This window comes from Sebastes umbrosus, chromosome 11 (genome assembly GCF_015220745.1).
Source record: "Sebastes umbrosus isolate fSebUmb1 chromosome 11, fSebUmb1.pri, whole genome shotgun sequence".
NCBI classification, from domain to species: domain Eukaryota; kingdom Metazoa; phylum Chordata; class Actinopteri; order Perciformes; family Sebastidae; genus Sebastes; species Sebastes umbrosus.
Window position 1 is genome coordinate 7,372,343 of NC_051279.1, and position 19,438 is coordinate 7,391,780.

The following is a 19,438-nucleotide window of genomic DNA, read 5'->3' on the forward strand; positions in this document are numbered from 1 at the left end:
GCAGAAGGCAGCTGTTTTCAACAAACAAGCTCTCTAAGCCTATAATGTGCATTACCTGCCCGGCACCAATTAAATTCAAGACCTTTATTGTCATTATGCAAGCACAATGAAATTGCAGTCGCGTTATACGGTGCATTGCATTGACCTCTTAAGCCCGACGGACCAGGTACCTGAGCATATCTTTATAAATTGTATCATAAACGGTGTGTTTTAGTGTATTTTCATCAAATGTACAGTCCCAGTTGTAGTGAAGAGTAGTATAATGCATTCAATTGCATTATTATCAATGGGATCCGTTTTATAATTGTGATCTTTTCTTTGAAATTAAGATTTTATACTAGGCGAGGATATGCAATGCAGGATGACAACCGCGCCACCTGTCTTAATCTTTGCTAAGGTGCTGGAAGAAATCAATGAGTCCAAAAGATGATAGAAAAGATTTCTGCACACTTAGATCTATGCAGTATTTCACTTTATTCTAAGCTTTCGGTCTGACCAGAAGCTTAGAATAAAGTGAAATACTGCATAGATCTAAGTGTGCGAATATCTTTTTTATCATACTAGGCGAGGATAATAAATCATATTCTTTTCTTTTATTGCATCTCCATTGTCTCCATGGTAATATAGTTTAGTTTACTTACAATAGATTCATATTCCTTAGCTTCTTAACTTTCAAAGGAGACCAGATATATGTATCTAATCCTAATGGTTGAGGAGCTAATCCTGATTCATTTTGGGTAGTTATTTTTATTTATTGTTTTCCGAGGTAATGGGCTATGGGCTTAACAGGTTAAAGACTTCACACATATTTACTGTGAATGACATGAGAGGTTATAAACATCAGCAATAAAAAGTACAGAATCTCAGCAATATTAGTACTAAATATAAGCAATATGAAGTATAATACAGTAACAATGAAATACAACTAAGCAGCAGCGAAAGTCCAGTAAAGGTGCAGTGTGACAGATAAGGAGTGATGTGTATCGGGGTGTTGATTGACATGTGTGGTTGGAGTAGGAATACTGCACATAATCAGTGGCTTGGAGTGACATGTAAGTAAATATTGCACATGCTCCAATGATGGCAGCACATCAGTCTGTCACCAAGCAGCAGATATAGTTGTTGACAAAGTTAGCGAGCAGCTGGTGAAGAAAGTGGAACGTCTAGCAACCAATGAGCCAGATATTTTATCTCAGGAGTTGGTGGAGACCAAACCAGAGCTACAAGCAGAGGGTAATACTGGACTTGCATTCATTATCTCCAAATCAATGCTAATGAACTCCATGTCTTCAGGATATGTAAATAGTTTACTGTTTGATAACCTTCGTAAGGTCATTATATGTCAAAGTTGTGTTTACAGCTGGTTCCGCTGCTCCCAAGAGCCTGCTAATAGATTAACATAAAGTACATACATTAATGGAAGTCAATGGCTGCCCAGAACAGCAGAGAACAATGTAAAATCACCTGTATGGACATTTAAAGTCTTATTTTGCCAATACTGTTGGATGCTTGCAGCTAGAACTGGCCAATATGGCAAAAATCTTCTATCACTATATAGGTAATTTCACATCTCTATAACGACATATATCACGATATAGCATGTTTTCTAGTAAATCCAAAAATGTATATTATATAAACACATGGTAAATCTTTTTTTCATATACTTCTGTGTGAATGAAATACTTGACAAATGACAAGTACTATTGAGTATTTTCTCATTTAATTAAGAGTTTTAGTGCAAAATGAACAGAAACAGTTTGAGGAAAAACAAATACATATTTCTATTCATACACCGTTTGTTAATCGCATTGAACTGAGAGGTAATGTTAAGTGTGATGTAAAAACAAAACCAAAATCAAATGATATTCCCTCAAAATATGTCACATCAGATCTTCTAAGTTAGTATGTGAATTTAGACAAAGTAATTGTATATCATGATATCTCGATATATGATACGATTCCATTGAAAGACAATAAATTATCGTATTGAATTATCGCCCAATTATACTTGCAACTTCAACTATTTTCTAAAAATTAAGTTATTTTTTCATGATTCAAGTGCAGCGACCTGCCTCTTACTTGTTTCAAGATGCTGATGGTCATATCTATCGGGGAGAGGATGTAATATTTTTCTTCTGCACTGGCAGATTTCTTCACTTGTTTTAAGACAATAAGGTTTTCAGGACTCAGCTACAGATTTAATCGGCTTGATGAGATGGAGATTTTTTGCAGTGTACTCCAGTCTATTTCCTTTTGCTGATAGATTTCAAGGCGAGGGATTTTCTTCTTCTTACGCCTCTCAGGGCTAAAGCTTGTATTTGGACCACAGAAGGCTCTCCAGCTCCAGTTTAAGATCCATTTTGCTGTGAGGATCTATCTGCTTGGCTGTGTGGTCAAGGGCCCACCAGGCAAAGCTACTTAACGGCAAATCTCGTTTAGCAGAATCCTCTCAAAATAAGAGCCTATATCTCCACCCCCCACCACTCCCTCTCTTTCTCTTCTCGCCCTTTCTTAAGTGTTTTAGCACTGACACAACCTGACTGCCGTTAGCCGCGGCGCTAACACAGCCGCGTGCTTCCCAACTCACCCGTTACCCTTTCGCTTCGCTCAGCCACTTTCCTCGGAGCAAAGCTTCACACCAATTACCAACACTGTTGATTAGTCTGTGTGCTCGGAGGTGCGATGCTTCAGTGTGTCTTCTGACATGCAGCTCAGGTTTATAGGTCTGGCCCTCTAAAAGCACCACGGTGGGCCTAGATGGGGGTGCACATGCTTTTTCATTTCAAAGCTTTCTCCTTTTGGAATTTTAGTCTGTGTTTGATTCACCCTTTTAATCCATGACTTCCTGAGAGCACCTGCCGGGTGAACAGGTGCAGATTCAGTGGTAATAACTTGCTTTCACGTGGGCGGCAGATGTTACGAACGTTGACCTCAAAAATCGATCGAAGATTATCAGAGGTTGAGAATGTGTTTTCTGCAAGGGGCCTTTTTCTACTTCTTGAAGACGCTGTTGGGAAAAAGAAAAAACTCATTGTATGTCATTGCCAGGGTCAAACTGCTCCATCTGACTTTTACTGCTTCATTTTTTATACAATGAAAAGTGTGGGAGTCAGTAGATATGGTGCAATCAAGATGGTCATTTGTGTTTGTGTGAAATGAAAATGGCTTCACAAAGTGTGTGAACAAAAAAAAAATTGCAACCCAAAAAGTGCATGAAAAATGAAATGTAAATGTGCCTCCTCCTTGTCCTTCTCTACCCCTCTATGACCGCTTCAGACGTTGCGAAAGAAAGGCTTTAACGGCTGCAACAGCCCCGAGCCCGACGGAGACGACTCCATCGACCAAAGCCCGCTAAATGAAGAGAAGTACCGCAAGACCGAGGACCTGGACAGCCTCTTCAAACGCTACGGCGTGAGTACCGTCACACTTTTGTCACTTTATCTAACCTACCCTTTCTCTTCCTCTTCTCTTTCTCTATCTACCTCTATTTCTCTCTGTCTGCCCTCTTCTTCTTTTGTTTGGGGAACGAAGGCTCTGAACAAGAAAGAGCACCGGGACTCTGAGAGCCCAGACCCCGAGGAGCCCTTCTCCCTCACCCCCCGCACTGAGGAGAAATACAAAAAAATTGACGAGGAGTTTGATAAAATGATGCAGAACTATAGGCTGTCAGTGAGTACCGTCCCCCTCCACCCTCCTCTGTGTAACCCTGCCCCCTCCTGCTGCTGCCGCTGACCGGACAACCGGAGGTTTTCCGGCTGCTGATGGCGGCCTGACTACTCACAGAGCACTCGCCTTCACCATTCCCCACCCCTTTACCTCCTCCACTTCACCTCTTACCACCAGCACCTCCCCCCACCCACCAAATCACTACCCACAATCCCCTCTGACGGTGTGTGACTGAGCAAGAAGGGCAAACTTTTAAAATTAGAGACGCAACTAATGATTATGTTCATTGTCAATTAATCTGCAGGTAATTTTCTTGTTTGGTCGATTAATAGCTCAGTCTATAAAATTTCAGAAAATGATGAATATCAGAGCCCACGGTGACGTCTTTAAATGTCTTGTTTCTTCCAACCAACAATCCAAAAACAAAAGATATTCAGTTTGCACAGGATGAAAAGAAGCAGACTCACATTTTAGATGCTGGAACTAAATTGTTCAGCATGTTTTGCTTGAAACGATGATTATAAAATAGTTGCAGATTCATTTTCAGTCGATTAAATGGTCAGTGTGTAGGATTTAGTGATATCTAGTGGTGTGGTTGCAGATTGCAACCACCTAAATACCCCTCCGCTCACTCCTTCCTTTCCAAGACCGTGGTAACGTGAGCCACCAAGTGCAAAACCATGGTAACGCCATAAACCATGTGACGTAGTCCATGTGTCGTGACAGACTTCATATTTTGTTTTAATAAAAAAAAAAGACTATATAAACTTAGTGTGAGTAAGAAATCCTTAGAAAAAGCAGTATACCACCAAATAGGGCATGCCTCACTGTGATTATTCACCTGAAGTCACAGTCATCACAGTGAAGAGCATCCTCAGGGGTATTATGGCTTTAATACACTGTTTCTGATGCCTCCGCAAGTTCAGTAATGTACAAGAATAAACAACAGAGGGAGAGGAGTGCTAACTAGGTCCCTTTCACAAAAGTTGGCATAGCAACTGATATCGCAGGGGGAAATCATGTTTTATGGTAATAATCAACACGTTTGGAGCATGCCTTTGAGCTGGCGGTACCAATTGTGTAATACTTAGCAACACTAAAGAAACAAGCGTGCAATTGCAGACGCTTCTATGTGCACCAGGGCTGATGCGGGTAACACAGTTTCTAATGGACATCATTTACAGTATTACTGAGGTCACTGTAGTCCCAGTTTAGTCCTGCTCCTCCGGCTGGATGTGCTCCTGACATTATCCAGGTTCTGCCTCCTGCCTGGCACTCTGCCAGCCTCCTTTTACCGCTCCGCTCCTGTGCCAATTTCTCTGTGATTCATTTTTTCCTCCGTGCTCAATAATACCATTAATGTCACTTTAATGAGTAGCACTCAATTTACAGCCCCTCTTCCTGTCTGCCTGCTCCTCTGATTGGTCACTTGGGATGGGACGTAGTCATGTTGCGGCGCTGCAGGAGAGGCAGACAGCGGTTAGTCCGGAATATCATGTATGAAGGGTTGTGTCAGGTTATTTTTAACAACCTGGGTCTTATTTTCATATAATTTAATAACTTAATTTCTTAACTCATCTGGAGAGACAATCATACTAGACAGGTTGTAAACAAAATCTGTGTTTGACCTTTTACCAGCTGCTGCTGCTGCTCTGCATGTCGAACACAAGCACTATGTAGAACATTCAGGGACTTCTAGTACTATGAAAAGGGACATGAATATGAACATGTAATATATGCATCGATAGATAAGACGCTCGTCTTTTTGGTTATTGTGGTCATTTTTAAAACTAGTGCAGTGCCCGTTCAAAGCGCGCTTGTTCGTAATTGGTCAATTGCTTGGCCTCCAGTGTTGCTGCTTGCAACTTTCTCGAGACGCACCCATCCAAACAACTTCACACTCGACACTGCGCTTTCTTGGGTCCTCAGCAATACACCCGCCAAGTGTGAAGTCGATCGGATAAATGGTTGTTGAGAAGATCAAAGGACAGACAGACAGACAGATAGAGTTGAGTAGGCCAATTTAGTCGTTAAAATAATTCAACTACGCAATATATCCTCATACAACGGCATACAACGAACTGTTACTTCGCGATACGTTGGATCAGTGACAAACAAAACTACATAAATACGACTCAGGCGGGGATTAAAAAAACTGGACATTTTCCTTTAAAATATAGCTACCACAAAGACTCTGTTAATGTTATTAGTAACTGCAATCCTCTCACATAAATCAAAGCAGGCCTAATAGATAAAAGATGCCGCCTCTCAGTTCTCCAAAGAAATAGAATTCAATCTACCTCCCCTGGAGAGCCGCAGCTCTTGGCGCTCTGCAATTGGATGCTAGCCGAACGCCGCTAGCGGGTAGCGTCCCCCACCCCCACTACCACCCTGCCCCTCAGTCTCTCCGCCTGCCAGGCTTGCCCAGCACACCTTTCACAGGGCAGAGAACGGAAGCATACATCACCACCCACCACTCCTCCCCTAGCATCATAATCCCCAGCATGACAGCTAGGGGCCGGGATATACAAGCTTAATCCTGCTTGTACTAAAATACCTCCTGAGGTAGGGAGAGAGTGGCGAGGGAGAACGGGCAGGACACTTGGCTAGACGAGCCCCGAGCTAACGTTTCTGTTCCTGTTACACTGGCACTGTGGAAGCGAGGAAAAAAGGGAGCTTTATAACCGGAGGGTCTGCGGTTTGATCCTGTTCATGGCTCTGAGATTCTGGGTCAGGAAGAAATTGAATAAGAAATAGATTTCCTCCTTTAACACTAGCTCCGTGGTGCCCTTTAGCTAAGAGCTGAACGTCTTGAATGTCTCCTGCAGAGCCTCAGTGTGAATGTGAAACATAAAACCAAAAATGCTGCCTGAGCTGCACAGTTAATCACTTGTGATTTAGTTTTCACATTTTTGGCTTTCACAATGAATAACCAATACATTCTGACATTTTGTCAGCATTACTGAAGCATTTAATGTTACTACATGGAACTTTTAACTGGATATGTAACAGTCTTTATTTAATACTGATGTCTCTATATGACCTACATAACCAAACAAGACCATCAGCGAGAAGATTGTCTATTTCTATCTAGTTATTCTTAATGCCGGTCGTTGGGCACGCAGGGTTCACTAGAAACCCCATCAGCTCAGACTCTAGTGGGGCCTCCGGTAGCGACCAGCCTGCTGCAGACAGACCCAGATCCGGCTTCGCTGTCGCCTTCGACCTGCAGTCGGTGCTCCGGCAGGAGGTGGAGAGCTCTGCGCCCAGCAGCAGCGATTCCTCCTCCAGCCAAGAGCAGAGCTTCGCCTCCTTGTTGCGCCGCCAGTCCTCGCCGGGAGCCAACTCCAACACCACGCTGCTGGAGGCCCAGGCCGTATTGCTGGGCCCACTGGAGGGAAGGGAGGCACGGGAGAACCAGAACCAGGACTAAGCGGTGTAGACTGTCTGACTCTGCTGCAGCAAAATGAGAGGTTTTCTCAAGGGACTCTGGTGCTCGGAAACACTACCGCTTTTGTCCACAGGGACGGCCAAAATCAACACAATATAGTAGCTTTAATGTCACTTAAAATTAATGCATTCATGCATGGAAAAAACCCTCATCATTATCTAATTCACAAATTATTATTTCTGGAAGATTTCATTATTTTTCTGATATTACATTATTGCCCGCAAACCACCAGTATATCTGGATAAAGAAAGTTGCCTCAGTAGAATAGCATCCTACTCAATACCATTTGCCTCAATAGACTCTTAGTACTGTATGTTTCCTGTGAGGAGAATAAAACAGCCATGAAGGAATATATTTTCATCAGTGAACGTTAACAACCTTGATATTATAATTCGTCGAGGTGACTCTCTAAGGTATTGCCTTTATGTACTGGGTGACCCAAAGGCTCATTTTGTAATTTCACACCATGAAAGCATCGGAAACAAACGTTTAAACAGATTAAACAGTTTTCATTAGAATGAGACTTTTCTTAGCCGTTGAGCAGAGAGTCATTTGCTTTCTTTTTTATTTAAATATTAGGAAAATTGGAAGGGAGTGGAGGTGATGGAGGTACATGAGGGGGACGCAACAACTTAATTTACCGGTCAACTGCTGCGTCGTCTAAAAGGTCAACCAAACATTTCCCTTATGTTGCCTTTGTGTTTAAATCCACAGCTGCTAAACAAATAGGATTTGACAATTGTAAAGTTGAACAAGGGCAAAAAAAAAACAACTTTCAAAGGCTTCCAGGACAAGAGGGAGGGAAAGGGAAAGTAGGCCATGAGTTAAATTCATTCTGATTTACCCTTGCATCCAGGAAACACACCCTTGTTGAGAGAGCTCCTCTGAGGGAAAATAGGTTAGCTTTCTCTCCCCTCTTTTTGTTCTCTTCACTCAGAAGAGGCCTCGAGCTTCCTAGTCAATTATTTACCTAACAGGTTCTTGTTTTCTTCTCCAAAGGCTCTCGGCCTCTGTGTTGAATCTGCCGGATGGCGGGCAGTGCCCAATTAACCCCCCTGTCTGCTATTAGGAGCATCAGTGTTAAATAGAGTTGGAGTGGGTAGATGTAAATTCACTTGTAATTTGCCAGAAACACGGATTAATGCTCAGTGGAGCACAGTGCAGAGCAGGGTGAGGAGGACACATTTAAAATTCATATTTAGAGAAGAAGTGAAGAGGTTTTGTGGTTATGTCACCGATCTCCTAGCAACCAGAGGCTGGCACCGTCATGGAGGTCCTGTGGAGAAGTGGCCGAGAACTAATTATGGCCATTACTGACCGAAAAGAGAGATGGCTGTTAGTTTTGGTACAATAAAAAGTCTCTACTCCAAAACACTGAAGAAAGTTTAGATACAAAACTTCACAAAAATAAGTTAGGTAAGGAGAGACTGATTAGAATTACATTTAGAGTTGCAATGACTAATCAATGAGGTGCCAACTATTAAATTAATTGCCCACTATTTTGATAATTGATTAAAATTCATTTTCTTAGATTTCTTTTAGATTCCAGGTTCTTAAATGTGAATATTGTCTGGTTTCTTTACTCCTCTATGACAGTAAACTGAACATCTTTGATTTTTGGACAAAACAAGAAATTTGAGGACGTCATCTTGGGCTTTGGGAAACACTGATAGACATTTTACACTTTTTTTTTACATTTTATTAACCAAACATCTGATCAATTAATCGAAAAAATAGTCAACAGTTTAATCAACAATGAAAATAATTGTTAGTTGCAGCCCTAATTAGATTGATACAAACCTAAAATAATTAGAAAATATAAATAATTGAGGTCATAAATCCAAATTCCTCCAGCAGAACCCCCACCTAAGAAAGCTTTTATCAGCCACCAACCAAACTGTGTACAATTTTCTGAGTATTGAAAATAAATCACACAATGTCACATGACGTCACTGTCCTAGCTATCGCCCTGGATGATAATGTGTATTATTCATCTATTTATTAATTCAGAATTTCCAATAACCAATATATCTGCGGAGATATTTCCTGTAAAATATTCTTTAACTTCGCTCAACATAACCGTTTGTCTTGAGGTCGGAGGGCCGTCTAAACAAATTGGTGACATGTTTGATTCCCTCATATGTCACTGAGCAAAGACACTACATCCCGTCCTGTTTGTCAGTCGCTCTGGATAAACAGCTAAAGACCTAAATAGTAAAATGTGTTCCACTTCCCCCCCTCAGCCCTGTGACGATAAATCTTCTCTAGTGTTGTATTCTCCGTGTTTACACACCTCCGTCCCCTTTGCACTAACCCTTCACCCCCTCATCCATCCCTCCATTTATCCACCCCCTCCCTTTACCCTCTGCTTGGCCAGTGTGCAGTGGTGCAGTGCTGTTAGCTGCTATCTTCACCTGCCCTGGTCACCACTTACTGTACAGCTCCGTCTGTACACTCTCCTTTGCAAACTTCCTCTCTAAGCTCTGATGGGTGAATTTTAGATCTCAGAGAGTTGGAGGAGTCAGGGACTTCTTTGGTTGTAGACTCCAAGCAATCAATGTCATAGAAAGATAGAATAGTATTTAATTTTACAGAACTACAATTTTTTAATAATTTCTAAGATGGATATAACTGCATGACCTTATACTAGTTTTAGGGGAAATAGAGACAGTGTTCAGGGCAATTTAATTAATTCAAATTGCTAGTGTTTAATCAGAGCAAAGCAGGTCAACTGAATATGCAAAAATGTGAAATTTCTCCACTGATAATAATACTATTCTTCATATATGGAGAGCAAAATAATAATACAATAATAAATAAATAATAAATGGGTTTAATTTAAGATGTGCTTTGAAGGATATTCCTAATTCCCCCACTATTCCGACCACATTACAAAGCTCTTTAAATTATGAGGAAATGATTCATACAATTTTGCATCTTTAAAATAAAGTGTTAACGAAGATAGGAAAGCTGACATATTTTTCAATCAACTTTTCACTTTTTTTGTTCTCTCCTCTCCCCCTCCAAAAAAAACAACAAAAGTTACAAATCATTGGCGAAGGAGAAGAGGCAGAGATCAAGGGCAGGAAGGTGCCCTCGTCCTCCTCTGCGTTAAACTGGGTCCCAGGCACTTTGAGTACAGTACAGTGCAGCACTGGCCCATATTCTATATATAGAAGTCCTTTTTTCAGATTGAGTTGGAACAGGGTGAATTGGGTCGGATTGCTGGACAACCCGACGTCCTTGCCCTTGATTTTTCCAGGACCCTGGGCTGTCTGGTCATCTACTTTCAGAGGTCGACTCAGGTGTCGAGGTAGCCCATTTAAAAAAAACAAAAGAGGAGTAAAAAGTAGTAGTTTCCTCTGGAGAAATTCCGGGTGTTCCATGAGGCATTAGGTCTTGTCGTAGCACAAAATGATGAGGTACAAGTATTTCACATGGAGGGCGATGTCACACACACCTAACGCTCCCGGTGATGAGCACATGTCAGTGGGGGTGGTGGGATGTAGCTGGAATGTCACCAATAACCCGACGCAATAACCCGCTGCTGCGACAAGAGTTTTAACCTGGCATGAGATGTGAAAGGCGACACAGCTTTTTGGCCTTTCCACCAAGTCACCTTGCATGCTAAAACTGAGCCTGTGTGTGTGTGCGTGTGTGTGTGTGAGAGAGCGAGAGAGAAAGAGAGATAGAGATATTTGATGTGTGTTTGCTCGAAGAGTTCAGATCCAAAACACTCTTTGTACATTTTGAATGAAAATCCTTTTAATTTTGTTGAATATCTGTCAGGGGAGGAAAAATAGTTGAACCTATTTCCAATGCAAATCAACTTGTCAAGTCAAATCAAGTGTTTTCTAAAAATGAGTTTTTGTTGTTTTATTCTTGTGCTGTGACACTCACTCTTCTGGAAAGTTCTTGAAACAGGTTGTTAGAACTCAAATATTATCAGAAATTATGTATCTGGAGTAAAGAGTAAACTGGAGCAGACGGATCTGAACTTTATTAGAGGACTAACGTTTCGACGCCAAGTGCGTCTTCATCTCTAATAAAGTTGTTTACCTTAAATCCATGTGCTCCAGTATACTTTGGACCAAATCTCTGAAGTCTCTCCCGATACAACATTGCCTCATTAACAGAAATTACTTGATAAGCTGGAGATTTTTGCAGCGCAAAGTTTTATTTAATACTAAAAGTATAAAAAATAATAATAAAAATAATTTCAAATTAAACCTAAATGCATGAAAAAGTCTCCATACCGCGACTTATAGAGCTAAACAATTTTGAAAAAAATATCTAATTACAATCATTTTGGCTGATTTGCGATATTAGAGGGAATGATAATTTAGTGTTTTTTTTTTTATTGAAAAACATATTAAAATGATTTTGGTGTGAGTTTTGTGGGGATCTGTAGAATATAATGTGTAAGCCAGGACATCTGTCGTACTTTAAAATGCTATTTTCACACACATTTTGTCTTTAACTAATATTGCGCCTCCTGCGATTTGAAAATTGCAGTAGGCCAAATTGCAATTTTGATGAAATTTTAATTAATTGTTCAGCCCTAACGACTTCTAAACGTTCTTTTTTTATATGCATATTTATAACTGCAATAATAGCCTCAATGTTAATAATAATTTTGGACTAAAAAAGTCATATTTTCATAAAACAAGTGGCAAAATCTTCCTCTGCAGTTATAATTTATGCGTTATAAATGTTAACAAAAAAATAAGTTTTCCAAAAATGACTTTTTGTAATTTGAAACAGTAATAGGGCAGATTGCTGCACCAGAATCAAGAAAAATAAAAATTCCACAAAATTCTTCAATCATTAATTTGTGATGGAAACAGACCTCAGTGGCATATTTTTTAGGATATATTAAAAAACAAAAATGACCAGATTAGATGGAGATTTTTACAGTGCTAATTACATATTTTTGCATCAAAACATTAGAGGTAGTGTATATAGTTGAATAAAATCGTACCTGTTTTGGAAACACTCTTCTGGTCGTGATTGGTGATGTTGTGTGTTTCACCTGCGGGCTCTTTGACTCTGCTTCAGATCACTAACTGATCACCTGTCCATTACTGTATACATGTGTATATCTGTGAGTGTGGAGGTCTAAGCCCTGCCTTCTTCCTGTCTCTCCACCAGTCCACAATCCCACAGCCCACCTTCTCCATGCCAGTCACCGTGCCAGTATCCAATCAGAATGCGGCGGCAGCCCTCCAGTTCAGTAACAACCCCGCCCTGGTCACCACCGCCTCCTTTGTCACCTCCACCCTCACAGACCCCCGTCTCCTGTCGCCACAGCAACCAGCTCTGCAGAGGAGCACCGTGTCGCCAGGGTTACCACAGCGACCAGCCAGTGCAGGTAAGAGACGGGCTGAAACACAGCTGGACTGTTTCTGTAAATCAATAATTTTCATGTTAATAAACATCCAGTTTGAACACTCAGCTGCTGATTGAGCCGACCAGAATATTACAGCTTTACCCATTTGCTGTTTTAAATGCCGAGTGATCTGGTAGCTCCTTTCTTGAAAAATCTTCTGATGCTCAGCAGCTGATGAGTTTCTGAAAGCAGCAGCAGGCAGTTTGACATAAATTGAAGAAGAAAAAAAGCCCCTCTGACAAAAACTCAAAACTTCTACAAAAGAAAATTTGAAGGAAAAAGACTTCAGAGTGCCGCCCACACTGTTTGATTGACAGGTGTTCTGTTGCAGTGCAGAAACAGAAAAAAAGGGAGACAAATTTTTTAAAATGAAGAAAAGTCAGATTTCTGTTTAGATTAATGATTTAAAGGATAGGTTCATAGATTTTAAAGCCTGTCTTAAAACAATACTCACATGCTTGTATGTACATTGATGGTGGCTTTAATTGTTCCTCCAGGCTGTTCTCATGAGCTGTTCGTAGGTATACCTCTGTATATAACCCTCGTGATCAATTTGTATGTAATCTACCTAATCGTGAGCCAGGACAGGTGATGTAGTACAAAGAGCGACGAACGCTGCATAGGGAAGAGGTTGGGGTGGACGGGTGGGTCTAAAAACACCAGACTTTCACCCAGCGGACCGCTGTTTGTGTCCTGTGTGAAACCAACGTTGAACTTATTTATCATGTAACTTCCGTACTTAACATCACGGCACTTCCGTAGTTATTTTAACCCAAACAACAGTCTTTTGCTAAACCTAACCAGGTAACCATACAAACCATTCTATGAGGATACATTGCTCCAGTCCATACTGGCCGCAAAGAAATTAATGTAAGATTTTGTTCCCCATCACTTGGACAAATATTTCTTTAGAAATTAAAACAATAAGTAACAGTTTTAATGTACGTATGGGAATACAACGTTTTTTTATGATATCTTACGAAAAAGTTATTCCTACTTTTTCGTTCGTTTTCCTATGAATGTCCAGCAACGTGTCATCTCAGCTTATTACATGCATACAGTCTTCAAAATAAACTTCTTCATAGGAAATAACTTCCTTAGGTTTAGGCAACAAAGCTACTTAGTTAGGTTTAGGAAAAGATTGTGGTGTCGTTACTTGTAGTTATAGCACATGACGTTCGGAGGTAGACAAAATTATGTAAACATCAGGCTGGATAAGGTCTACATTTTCCCCATAGCCATTTCAATTTCACAAAAGATTGAGATGTACTTCTAATGTAATTGTACCCAATTCGGTTTAAAAAATAAATTAATTTGAAAATACACAGTTTAGAGAATCTTATTCTAATTAGATAATTATAAGTTTACTCTTGTTGATTTCTCCGTCTGAATGACTTTAGCCACATTTATAGACATGGTTGTCATGGTGACATAGTTACTTAAAGACCTTTTTCATAAGCAATATTTGTTATTTTTTTACCCTCTGTATGTAGAAGCACAGTTTATGTTCTGAGTCGACAAGCAGGCAAAATGACCAAAGCAGTAAGTGTGTATCAGTGTATTGATGTCCAGTCTCCATGCTCAGTTACCTGTCAGTCTGATAAGTGCACGCCGCCTTATAATGACAGAGATCCATCATTTCCTCGACTGAGGCTGGTACACTCCTGTGTGCACCCGCTGCCTGCTGTGTGGCAAACCAATCCTTCACCGTCTGACTAAAAGGATTTGTGCCCCATTTTTGCGTCTCAGACAAGGTTACTTATCAAGCTTTGTTCCGACCAGCGTAATCTCATTGTAAGTCAGAATTAGGTGATGTAACGCGCAACAAATGCATTACAGCATCTTTCATAACATGCCGTTCTCCGAGGCAAGAGGGTTTCACATAGCAGTAATGGACGCCCCCCCCCTCCTCCTCCTCTTCCTCCTCCTCATAACCTCAATATACTCTGCTGTACCCTGCTATGCATCCTACATTACCAGAGATGTATTGGGTTCATCATGTTTGCTTATTGGTGTTTTTCCATGCGTCCATCCAGCCAGATATTTTTCATTCACCCCTAATGACCTCCAGTTTCAGTTTCTGCCTTTCTAGAGAGAGTTTGAGCCAAACACTGAATCTGTGCCACAACAGGGAAAATAAGTGTCAGTGCAGAAGAATGTTGTCTGCCATTTGGAAGAAAAACGTTTTCTCGCATTAAGATAAAAGTATAAAGACACATCGTGCTGTATTGAAATATGTGTCTTCTGTTTAGGGTCAGAGCACATTAATCTACTTTGACATCTTTAAAGCAGTAGCAATAGATTTGTATGTATTTTTGGCTGTTTGAGAGCAGCGGAACAAGCTGTCAACACAACATTGACTAAACCAAAACGTTGTGGCGAAGCAAAACAATGAACTGGAAGATACTAAAATGCTGCAGTCAGGTGATGTCACTGCAACCCATCCTTTTACATTGCACATTAATCCACTGTTATTATAAAAATATTGATTAGTAGGGATGGGAAAAAAAAATTGAACCATCTATGTACACATGTATGGAAATAAGATTGATTGGATTGTATTCACCAGAAGTATAAAACATTACATGTCCCTTATAAATTAAAAGAAAACACCACTAATTTGTGAAGGAAATGTCTTTATTCTTTGATTTTTTTGGGTTGCTGGAAAAAATTTAATAAATAATGCCTGACAATGACTGATATATTTGACTTCAGGACATCTCTGACTACATGCATGCTGAAAATCAAAAATTTTTACAGTAGTAATTTAGATATGTTCCAAAGTAAAAGTCCCTAGAAGTGTTTGATTCAAATGTTTCCCACGGTCTAGTGTTAAAAAAGCTAACAAAAATCGCAATAAATCGTAATATTGAAACGCAATACTTGCAAAACTTTAAAATCGCATTACATATCGAATCGGCACCAAATCTCGTGATAGTATCGAATCGGGAGATAGGTGTATCGTCCTAACCCTATTGATTAGTGCAGCTCTTCAGACTGTATTTTGTATTATACTGTTATATATTTAATTTTATACATTTTGTTAAAAATAAAAAATATAAAAAATGTTGTTAAATGTTTGTGTTCCACATAATGATGAATAATGTCTGAAAATCCTTTCAGCTGTTCAACATCAGCCGTCTCATTCATGCTCAGAATCACTGGCTTGTTAATGCATAATTTGCTACCAGTAACATCTAATCACAGTCACTACTACTTTTCACTACTACTTATCTGATTCATAATGCCAACATGCCACAACAGTTGACTATAAATGGTCAATTCCATGATGTTATGAGGTATCGATATAAGATTGTTTTGCACTAAAGCTGAGGCATTATATCTACATTTTTCAAACAATACCCAGCCCTAGTTCCAAAAAAAAAGACAAAACAGACACTCGCTATATATATTATAAAGTAACGATATGAATAAGAGAAAAGATGGAAGTGTGTGAAATTACTTTATCTTGATTAACTCAATACAGTCACACATTTAGTTGATTGGCAGTTATTTTTACTGTTACTGCCAAGAAAAATCTTGCATTTTAAACAATCTTTTTAGGTGGCAATTTCAATCTTTTTTTTTCACAATTGTGTGAGGATTTTTTCCCCTCCTAATATGACATAAGTACCATTGAGAACTGGTGAAACCAGCACTTAGAAATTAACTGGCAATGCAGAATTGATACCAATTATGGTCCTTCACAGGGTGAAGTGATAGCAGAAGCACCTTTTTAATGACATACTTGATTCAATGATATTTTTTCAAAATGGGATGTGCAGCATTTCAGATTAGTGCTGTTCAGATTAACTGTTTGATGTTTAATAAAATGAATGGTGTTATTATATTTGATGGTCATGGTTGTTCTTCTGTCATAGGTGCTCTGTTAGGAGATATGGGGAACTCAAATGGAGGGTGCCCGAGTCCAGTCCGTAAGTAGTCTTTTTCTTTTGTTCCTTGCTCAACATTTTTTAGAACAAGTGAGTTTGCACTGATACACGAACACACACACACACACACACACACACACACACACCCTGACTCATTCTGCTGTCTGTATTTTAGCTGGACTTCCTAAAAGGGAAATAATCAGACTTGAGTCTGGTTTACAGACAGAGCGACGCAGAATATTTTATGTGTGGCAACAGGCGGTCACATGTGCAGAACTCACACACTGACTCAAACACACGGACGTACACACAAGCACGAAAACACCTGTTGACTGGCGACAGCTGAGGGTCGCAGTACAAGCTGCTTGTAAACAGTCCAAAGAACAGAATGAGTTTCAGGTTGTAAGAGAGAAACAGGAGGAAGAAGAGGAACTGAAAGTTAAATGAAAACTCTTTTGAAGCTCCACAGCTGCTTTTGTGTTGGTGTTGTTTCCAGAAATGAGACTCAGACACCAGAACTAAGTTGAGTATCTTAAATGTTCCCGACCTGGTCTGGTGTCTGCCAGCTGGTACGTGACAACAAATGCCTGAAAGTGAGCTCAGCGCTTCGTTCCTGTCACCATTTCTGCCAACCGAGTTCCAATCCAGTTCAAGACTTGCTCGACTAAATGAAGCGCTTGTCATCGGTTTTCTTTTTGACTTGAATTTAATTTCAAGATGACTTTACTCTTAAATTTTAGCTTGACTCCAACATGACTTGCTGAAGAACAAATTCATTCCTGAATTTAGTTATAGTTCAATAATCTAAACCAAGTAGATTTAGGATTGTATTTTCCTCGTCACCTTCAGGTTGTGTAAACATTAAAAGTTCAGTACAACCCGTTCTCATGGGAAGGCATATAAATAGCACGACATTACACGGACATCCACCGTGTCATGAGTACGCATTTTAGGCTTTTTCCGTGTCATCTTTGCGCCACGCAACAAAACTACGGTTACGGCCGCAGTTAGGTTTAGGCAACAAAACTGCTCACTTAGGTTTCGGAAAAACATGATGGTTGGTCTTAAAATACGTATGGAATGTAGATATAATACGTAGGAAATGACGAAACATAAGTACAGAAAACACGCCAAAAGAAATGACATTCACCTCCCAATCCGCCCGCCATAAGCAGTCTTTCTCGCGTAGCATATTTACTTGACTTTGCAGTTAGTACTGACTACATGGCGTACAAATGACACATTAAACACAAGAAAGGCCTTCTTATTGCACACTAAATGCTTTGTGCATTATCGTGGCATTCATACGACTTTTCGTGAAAACAGGCTGTACAACTTAATCCTGTTGGTATGTAGCCATGCAGATAGTTTTGGTTAACGTGCTGAGATTTGGAGATATCTGACTGTATTCAGTGAATGTCCTACTCTGTGTGTTGACAAATGACATTAAAATACTTCAAAAGCAACCAAGCCTTTCCAGAGACAAATGTTTGCAGTCTTCACTGTGGACAAATCTTCATTAGGAATACGGATGCCATTGGTTAACCGATAAGCGGTTAACCAATATTTTTTGACGGGTTACGTATGTCAGTCTATTGGTTCATTTACGGTCTAAATGTTAATTTAACTCACCCAATTGGTTAAAAATTGGCCGAAAAGAAGCTTTGTCGTCCATGTTAACCAATTGGACTGTTCAGACAGGATGCGCCCCGGCATGCTCCACACGTGTGTGTGAGTGTGTGCCCAGCTGTGTCGCTCTCAGAGCGAATTAAAGACCAGGCCTTGTGGTTGTTGGACCCATCCACCTCCCCTCCTGCCCGCCCGATGTGTCTCTTTCACTCTTTAAACTATGACACCACAGCACTCTCCCTGTGCGTTTACTGTTGCCGTGGATGGGTATACATTACAGTTAATGGAAAGCCCGGTGCGTCTCCTACCACCACTAAAGGTTGCCTTGTGCGGCAGTATCGAACGCCGATGGCCTTGACAAAGAGTCGGTATTTGACACCCAGGAAATGAGAACGGGTTGGATGACATCACCATTTTTAATCCTGCACACAAAGCTGTGATTGGCCCATGGGGAGACAGCCGTCAGCGACCACAACACCCGACCTATTTGAATGATTGGAACAAACACAGAGATGTGAGTGGTGATTCAGAGGTCTGGAACCAGGCAAAACTTTAAACAGTTAGTCACCTCTCGAACTGGAAACCAGCTGGTTGAAGTAGTGCCAAGGGCCAAATATTACAGTTGGTAATGTGAGAGTTTTACTGAAACGATAGTACCAAATTAAAAACCTTGGGATCCTGACAGCACAAAGCTCCTCTGCTTTACTCTTTCCCGTCTTCACCCGCTACTCCCCCCTCCTTTCCCTCCCCCTTTCATCCTGTCTCTCTCAGCTGTTCCCCCTCATCTTCTCTCTGGAATAATCTACCGCCCCACCCCTCACCCCCCCTCGTCCAACTGTCCCTTGTCTTGGCACAGGACTCTCCTCAGAGGTGACTTTGACGCTGGCCAGAGCTCTCCCCTTAAATCCCATTAGCCAGGACAGATACCGCCAGCCAGCCTGTTGTTAGAGATATGGTGGGAAGGTGTTTTTTTCTTCTTTCTATATTCACTTGATAAACATATTGTCTCAGGGTAAGGTGGGCCAAAAGAAATCAATACATTTATATTAACTGCACTGCATCAGAGGAATATACGTCAAAGCCAAGTTTCAATATCGCTATTAGTGTTTCAAGGCTATTAATGAAAGAGTATATGCGTTCTCTGAAACGGTGCTCTTAAAAGTTGGCCTCAATCAATGCACGAGTTTCGTCGAGCGACCAGTTTTGTGTGGTAAATCAAAAAGAGGAAGTGCAGTATAATATCACAAGATCAAATCAGTCCTTTTGGAACACATCATAATACAATCAGAGTATAAAGTATAAATAGAAAAGTAAATAGAAAATGAGTTTATTTATTTTGTGAGGGTTCAAGCTATCTGTGTCGGTCTTGTCTGTGATTGGAAAAATGCGTCATGAACATGTTTTTCATAT

General features: G+C 40.4%; 1 protein-coding gene across 11 annotated transcripts in view; it reads left to right on the top strand.

Annotated features, from left to right (window-relative positions):
* The window catches only part of mef2d (myocyte enhancer factor 2d), a 115,635-nt gene that overhangs the window by 66,717 nt on the left and 29,480 nt on the right, over positions 1–19,438 (top strand). For 8 of the 11 annotated variants that reach the window (XM_037785176.1, XM_037785177.1, XM_037785180.1 and 5 more), the window contains exons 4-6: positions 3,532–3,669; positions 12,269–12,488; positions 16,388–16,441. In XM_037785176.1, the coding sequence (XP_037641104.1) occupies positions 3,532–3,669; positions 12,269–12,488; positions 16,388–16,441 (412 nt within the window). Of the gene's footprint in view, positions 1–3,276; positions 3,412–3,531; positions 3,670–12,268; positions 12,489–16,387; positions 16,442–19,438 lie in introns of all 11 variants that reach the window. The other 3 variants (XM_037785179.1, XM_037785185.1, XM_037785186.1) reach the window with 1 other exon arrangement.